Source organism: Humulus lupulus, chromosome 9, assembly GCF_963169125.1.
Source record: "Humulus lupulus chromosome 9, drHumLupu1.1, whole genome shotgun sequence".
Lineage (NCBI taxonomy): Eukaryota > Viridiplantae > Streptophyta > Magnoliopsida > Rosales > Cannabaceae > Humulus > Humulus lupulus.
The window spans coordinates 73407072-73415755 of NC_084801.1; the positions used below are offsets into that span (position 1 = coordinate 73407072).

The 8684-nt window shown below is 34.2% G+C and overlaps 1 protein-coding gene across 1 annotated transcript; it reads right to left on the reverse strand.

Annotated features, from left to right (window-relative positions):
• Positions 1-1937: 1937 nt before the first annotated feature.
• LOC133801462 (polygalacturonase QRT3) lies at positions 1938-8013 on the reverse strand. Its single transcript, XM_062239676.1, has 3 exons — positions 7657-8013; positions 7291-7515; positions 1938-3072 (listed from the first exon to the last, which is right to left on the reverse strand). The coding sequence occupies exons 1-3, from the start codon at positions 7849-7851 to the stop codon at positions 2041-2043; spliced, it is 1452 nt and encodes a 483-aa protein (XP_062095660.1). The 5' UTR covers positions 7852-8013; the 3' UTR covers positions 1938-2040.
• Between the last annotated feature and the right edge of the window lie 671 nt (positions 8014-8684).

Genomic DNA, 8684 nt, shown 5'->3' on the forward strand with positions numbered 1-8684 from the left:
GTACGCCCGGGGCGTTCCCGGGACCGTGGGTTGTCCGGGGCCTGCTGACAGGCCCGGGACTCCCACAGGCATCCTAACCCACTGTTGGAGGTGCCCCAGCTTGATGAGATTCTCGATCTCATCCTTGAGTTACCGACATTCTTTGGTGGTGTGGCCCACATCCTTATGATAGGCGCACATTTTGCTGGTATCCCTCGGATTCCTTCCCCCCTTGAACATGGGGCTAGGCTTCCGGTAGTAAACTGCCCTTTCTGTGGCCAAGTGGATGTTCTCCCTGGTGTCCACCAGATTGGTGAATTCTGAATATTGGGGCTCGTAGCCCCTCTTTCCCTTCATAACCAGCTCGGGCCGGTTCTGGCCTTTGCCAAATCGCTTCCCCCGGGATGGGTTCACGCTCGCTTCAGTCACTCCTGCCTGTGACTGCTGGGCCCCGGTAAGGGCGACGCTGTGCCCTGCCGGCGCGGCTCCATACCCGAAGAAGTGGGTGGATTGGGCCGGGGCATACCCCGAAGTGGCAGGGCCATACACCGTAGGGGTGTAGCTGATTCCAGACGCAACGGCCAGTCCCGGGGCGACGGGGGCGCGGCATAGGACTACCCCGGGAACTGTGCCCTGTATCCCGGGAACGCCTGGGTGCTGGGCTGTGGAGGCGGAGGCCACCCAAAAGCCTGAATTTGAGCCTCTTCCCAGTTGATGAATCCTTGAGCCCTCCTAATGAATTCTTCCAGGGTAGCGGCCTTGCTACTCTGCATGTCATCCCAGAGGGAGGACCCGGCCTGGATCCCGGACTGCAGTGCCACCAGGTGCTGTCCGTCGTCCACTTTCGTCTTGGAGGCTTCTTCAGTTAAGCGCTGAATGTAGGCCCTCAAGGTCTCCGTGGGGAGCTATTTGATATTTGCGGGGGCGCTGATCTGTATGTCCATCCTAATGTCATTTTAAGTTTTTTTTTTTAGGTTTCAGGAGTTAGGCCCGGGGAACGATTCCACTACTTGGTTTTTGCAGAATCAGAGGTCCCGAGAGCTAATGCTTAGTCTTTGAGCCCATTGTCAGATATAGATCTTAATAAAAGTTACTGTTTATGTTGTGACTAGGGTTTTCGCGAGGCTTGGGAATAGGATCACATTTAGGGTCGTTTCACCATCCACGCAGTACTCGAGAAAAGAAAAATGGCACAAGCACCAAGAGTAGGGCATCTGCCTTGAATATTTAACATGGTTATAACTGTTTCTTGAATCTGTTTAGTGTTGAATGTTATACTCTATGACTGCATAGGTTGCATCTATTTTTTTATACTTATTTGTAATTTTTTGTGATTGATCCACTAGGGGGCCATAATCGACAATAAACATGTGGAATGTAGGTCGTTATGACATGGCCACTACAGGGGTACGATATGCACCTATTCGGCATGGGTCGTTATACTTGTTGAAAAGTAAATGTGAATCTATTTATGATCTATGAAGCATACATTTGCTATTAATGCTTATCTCGATATATGTTTTATTTAGTTGGGTTTTCTTGCTGGTCCTTGGCTCGCGGGTGAGTTGTGGTGCAGGTCTAGACAAGGGGAAACTAAATCAGCCATTAGTTGAAGAGCTCTTAGGGCGGTGTGTACTTACTCAGTATGCTCATCCACCATGGTTGAGTTATTTTATGAGAAAAACTTAGGATGTTAGTCCAAGTTTGCCGCTTAGGTCGGCTATTTTTGTAACTTTTATTATAATTGTATTTTATTTAAAACCTTTGAGATCCCTTGTATATATTCAAATCTTTTAATAAAAATTTGAAATTCCATTGACCAAAATCTTAATTACACTTTTTAGTCCAAATGACTCGCTTAACGAGTTAATTATTGTTTCAAATACAAAGAGTAAATGTTCTAGATTAGTAGGACGTTACAATAGTATTATTTCTTCTATTTGTACACACATTATGAATAAAGAATAGGCGAACAACTAAAGAATTATTTCATAGTATAATTTAATGTATTCGTTACAAATATGGATAATCATTGACAATAAAATTTAATTGAAATTAATTTTATTGTTGAACGGTCATATAAACTTTCCCACTTACGACTTTATCAGTTTCCACAAGCACCACATTATTGGACACATTGGTGATAGCATGAGAAGTAAACTTGGGAACCCCATTAACGAAAAGCGAGTACTGAATGTGTCTAATTCGGTCAGGGAACAACAAAATTGGTGAAAAATCAGCAACCCACATAGTTCCATTTCCTTTCACCACCGTTTTCCCAACGGTAGATTTTAAGTCCATCCCAACCGCGTTGTTTCGATCAATCACTGCTTGTTCAATGCTCCAAAAACTCCCATCCACTCTCACAATTGGAGTGTTGTATTGAATGCTCCCATTAAACATATTGTTTACAATGGTCAACCCATGAATATGGCCCTTAACTGATCTCAGCACAATATTTGCATCACCTAGAAAAAACCCATTTGTGACGTGGACTTGAACCGGGTCTTCAATGACTATAGATGTATAATCCAAGTAGCAATTATCAATTCTAGTCTGTGAAATCCAAGCCATCTTAACTAATATTCCTATCCCACCAAAACCAGAAGCCTTATTATAACAATGCACCCCAGTCACCATATTCGCTTGACCCCTTAAGACCACACCAACTTCAGCTGAAAAAATTGCTACATCAGTTATGGCATTGTCATTACTTTCCAGATCAATGCCAACTCCGGTGAAGTACTTTTCTCCCTTGTCACCACCAATCGTTGAGTATTGTCCCAAAAAGCAGTTTGATATGAAGGTTTCATGACCCTTTTGGACCAGAATTCCTTTGGTTGAGAAGTGAAGGAAGAAACAGTTGTTTATACGGATTCTAACTGAGTCAATTATAAAGATTCCTCCACCTCTGTACCTTGAATCGAAGAGTATGTCACGAAAAGTTATGTCCTCGTAGTAAATTCCCAAACTGTCACCGCTGAACTCGTGGGGTGAATCTGTGTCAATTGGCACGGAAGAAAGAGACCATAGCTCTATGAGATAACGATTTCCGGGAAATATGTGTGATGCTCGAAGAGTTCCTCCTTTCACCTAATTAAAGTACCAAACGAAGATTAGTTAGTGTATTTCTCAAATTCCAAATGCGAATACTAATTCGAATGATATTGTGAAGATATAAACTGATGCAACAAGCACACACCTGTAGTAGCATGTAATAACTAGTGAAATGAAATAAAAGTACAGAGAAAACGAGTTACTTGGTTCAGACAAATAAATGGTCCTACATCCAAGGTTGGCTGATTTCTCCCTAGTCCTTTCACTATATGTAAAAATGGCAATCAAATACAGCCTATTCTCCAAGAACTCTCCCTGGTACAACCTTGAAATTTTCCGCTCAATGCCATAACACTTCTCTGCTCTCAGCTTATAAAACCTTTGTTACATTTCAAAATGAATGAGAGAGCCATATAGCAAGAAGTGAACCGATAAAAAACAATGGGAAAACTTGAGACTAACTAACGATAATAACTAATAAGTCATTAACCAAACCAACTATCTAATGGGTGTAGTAAATCAAGATACAAACTTCACAGATATGTATAATTATATAGATATGTTTTCTAGTTATATAGAAAGTTGTACTTACCAAAAGAAAATCCCGCAATTTTAGACTTGTAAGCAAACAAACGGAGCTATGAAATGAAAAAACTAAAAAATATTAACATAAAAAATATAATTCCTATATATATATATATAAATATATAATGAAATGTTTTTAATTTTGGCACAAAATACACTTTTTGGAAAATGTTCAAAACAATGTCCCACCATATTGAAAAGAGTCAAATTTTCGAGAATAATTAGACTGTAATTTTGTGATTGTTTAGAGAAGATGTTAAAAATAAGGGCAAAATAAAAGGTTTTAAGTTATTTACAACACAAACTATATTGAAAATGAATACAAAACATTTGTATAAAGCATAATTTATATATATATATATAATTGTATAGTTAATATAACAAAAAATGAATTAAGAACACATTGGTCATTTTAGGCACTCTGATAGCTATCTTTTTCGAGATACGACTAGTCCACATAAGATTATCATAGATATTTTTTGAGGCAACCTAGTAATAAGTCTTACTCAATTAATCATTCCATGAAAAAAAAAGGCACTTGCATATTTCTTGATCAATTAATACCTACGCCTTGTATCATTAAGTATTATTTTATTAACAATAGAGAAATAATGAATTCAGAATGAAGAAAAGAAGGGAGGAAAAACAGTGCAATATAAAAGAATATTGGAGCCACAAAAGACAAACTATTTTTAATAATTTCTCTTTTTCTAATTTAGACTTTTTCTTTTTTAATAAATTGATGAGACCTGACCAAATTCTAATCTTAAAATATAATCAATATTTCCTCATCACTGTACCAAAATAGCTGTATTCGTTTTCTTCTACATTTATACCATTTTAGATGTTAGGGTTTTTTTTTATTATTTGTTTGGACTTTGTGTTTTGATAAATTATTTTTTGGATTTTGTGTTTTGTAAAACATTTCAAATAGGTATCTAAATCTGATTTTCATAAACAAAAAATTGAATATAACAACACAGTTTTTAGACAAAATGACTATATTTTTGTTCTGAGTTATTAGTTTGATGAATTATTTGTGATTTTAGTTCAAAAAATTTTGATCAAAATCGGATTTAAGGGTCTATTTGAACTATTTTAAAAAATATAGAGTACAAAAAATAATTTATCAAAATAAATGGTCCAAATAGATAATAAAATAAAATAAAAAATCTAAAAAATGTATAAACTCTATTTTTTTTAAATTAATGGGACACTTTTTCATCCTCTACTTCTTAATTATTATTATTTTGTGATTTGATTTAATGCAACTCAAATGGAAGTTTCTTTTAAGTTTATTGTCATCATTGTAAAGCTCCCATGACTCATGCAGAAAAGACAACGAAAAGCAGCCACATGGGTTCCAGCAGACGACCTACTTCAAAAGATGCAAAGTAGTTCATAAATAATGGGAAACTCTACCCCAAATTAAAAATAACATAAGATAAAAACATTTCAAAGGCTTCCAACCGAAGGACTTGCTTGACTATAACATAAGCTTTTTAGGCTACACTTATCATCCACCGAGAAGAAATTACAAACTATGCTTCCATATCATTTTATCGGTTGAAAAAGTTTATATTGAGTAATTAATAATGTGAGATATTTTTATGTGTATGCTATACTATACTCTTAAACCATTTATATAACGCAAAGTACTTGAAATATTTGTAACATATAGGAATAGGACTGTAAATTTGAAATCTGTACCAATCGTATACTGTTTTGTATTTACTTTATCACAAAATTTTAAAATTTTATTAGGCAGGCCTGCATAGTTTTGTGATAATTAGAATTAAGAGCATGCCTTCAAGTTATTGCACTACCCGAATAATTAGAATTAAGAGCAGTCTCCAAGTTATTGTACAACCCACATAGCCTACCATATTATACTGTAGTTAATAAATACATTGTACTGCAATTAAAATTCATTATTATGTTTAATATTATAGTTAGCAATTACATAGTATAATTTACAATGGGAAATTTTCATGTTATATGCCTAGTTACAATATCAAATTTATGATAATTTTAACTTTTTGGACAAAAATACCCTAATATTCAAACATTTATTTTCTCAATCAGTCTGAACTCTTTCTCTCTCTCATTTTAGTCTGGTAGATCTCGAAAAAATTATCAAAATAAAAAAAATCATTTGAAATAGACATTTGAGTGATAAAATATAAACCTCTAAAGTTTTCGACAAATTTTATTGCAGAGCATCGAAATTGCATCGAAAAAACATCGTTTTGGCCAAAAATCAAGTTTTCATGATTGCATAGCAAAAGCATCGAAACATTATCGATTTTGCATCGAAACATCATTGATTTTGCATTGAAAAAGCGTCGTTTAGGCCAAAAATCAAGTTTCATGATTACATCGCAAAAGCATCGAAACACCATCGATTTTGCATCAAAAAAACATCGTTTTGACAAAAACAAAATCAAGTTTTCATAATTGCATCGCAAGAGCATCGAAACACCATCGATGCAATTTCGATGCAAAATCTATAGTGTTTCGATGCTTTTGCGATGCGATCATGAAAACTTGATTTTTTGCCCAAACTATACTTTTCGATGTCCTGCACTGAAATTTGACGAAAACTTTGAAGATTCATATGTTTTCACTCAAATTTCCGTTTGAGAATATTTTTTCTTTCTTTCAAATTTTTGTATTTTTCGAGATCTACAAGATTAGAATTAGAGAGAGAGAGAATGAGAGACGTTAGAGAGTGAGAGAATGTTCGGACTGAGAGTGAAAATTAGTATTTAAATGTTAGAAGTATTTTTGTCAAAAAAATTAAAATTATCATGTATTTGGGATAGTAACTTATGTTGGCATATTAAAAATTTTTACTAAATTATCATGTAGAACATGAAATTTCACAATAGAGTAAAGTAAAACTTTAATGCTTTTTAAAATAATTATATACCCTATTACAGCAATTGACATATCTTCTTTAATTATATTAAAACTTCTTAGTTACCTCTAATATCCGCCTAACATGATAATTTCTACTAATTACATCCTATTTCAAAACTATATATGTGATTTTTCAAATGCATGCTAAATTGAATTAATGACAATTAATAAATTAAACATATTTGTTTAACCAAGTTACAGTAAAGTAATTATGTAAATAAAAATAATTGAGAATTATCAATTATACTCTCTAGTTCTCCGAATTTTTAAGAGTTAGCACGTATAATTACATTTTATAAGAATTTTATTTTAAGTAAATAAATTTATTTTTAAAATATTTGCCAAACAATAATAATTTAAATATAATTATTAAGTTAATAATTACATAAATCCTGACAAAAAAAATTAATTACATAATTAGACAGACTTCCAAACGCACCCAAAATGTATTCCCTAACAAGATTATTAACGATTTCTTTTTATAAAAGAAGAAGAAAAACAAAAAACGGAATAGTTATAGAAGAATGGGCTATAATCATTGGGAGAAGTTCCATTTTCGAAAACAACAAAGTAAGGGTGACTATATTTGTCTGCCGGTTCCCCTAACTCATTACTAAAAGCTTATTAATTATGTTAAAATTGAGAATTAATAGTAAGACATTTTGAAGCACAAACTTTTAAAAAGGAAACAGGATTTTTTTTTTTAAAAAAAAAAACAAACAAACAAAGAAAGAGGGGAGAACTTACGACAACATTGCCTCCACCTGAAGGGAGCCTAATGGGTTTGCTTATCTTGTAGTTTCCACCTTGAAAATCAATAACCACACCTCCCAAGTCATTGATTCCAGGCAGCAATTCCAGGCCATTATGAGCATGGAACGCATCCTCCACTGCCTTCATTATGGCATTGGTACTGTCCTCCACCCCAGTTGGATCTGCCCCATACCCAATTGGGTAAAACACTCGCCCAATCTAAACATATATACATTGATAACATTACGTAATTATCATACCATGCAAAATTTCATAACCTTTATTTTATTACTCAATATATGACCATTTTTTTACGAACACTTTTGAAATTTTAATGTCACATTTGTGACAGTGACATACTCTTGTGATGTTTGAAGCTTCACCGGTTGACAGCAAATGTCGATGGAAGTTAAACGCTGCGTTTTGTTGGAGTTTTGTTTGGAAGTTCCATAGCTTCTCGTCGTATCTTGAGGAAGGGGTAGCTTCCAATACCAGTACCAGTAACTGTAACAGTGAAGTCAATAATAATAATAATGCTGAAATATTGAGTTTCATTTGGTACCTGCTGAAGCTAGAAATCTGAAAGAGAGAGAGAGCGCCTTTGGTAGCACAAAACAGTGTATTTTGCCTCTTTTAAAGCAGAATGGAATAGACCTTGTCTTTCGGATCTTGATGTTGGTGTCTATGATGACCTCTCTCTCCTGTCAAGGTATGTTTGCAATTGTGAGCCATAGGCATGACTAAAGTAAGAGTACTTAACTTTTTTTTTTTTTTTTTATTATTATTACAGAATTGTTAAAAGAAACTAAGTGCCCAATACCATAAAGATGTGACATATTTTTATTGGTGCAATTCAATATTAAATTTTAAACATTTGAATTTAATAAATATTATAATACATCGCTAACCAATCATGAGTTGACACCTCATACAGTGATGTGCACCTTAAAGTATGAAATACTACCGCTCTTATTATTATTAAGTTCAGTTTTTTTTTGGGATTGTAATAAAGGAAGGAACAAAGTAGAGGGTTGGGAACCGACAAAGAAGATGTAATAAATAATTTTTAATTTTTTTTTTCTAAAAAATAAACTGATGTCAATAGTTCAACAAGTCTCTCCAACTCAAAATTACCAACAAAGTTAGGTTCTAATATCTAAAATTTACGAAAATTCTACGGTGGGGGCTTTAGGTTTCTTCCCCACCCATAGGGACACCTTTTCACAATATCATATTGGCCAATAATCTTGGTTGCATGAGTTTAGAATATAATAAAAAAGGTGGTGTCAATCTTTTTTATCAGTCTTAAAAATAAAATAAAAAAATTACATTTTAATTAAGTGCAGCACTAGAAAAAAAATTTAAATTTATGTGAAGTGTAGCACACA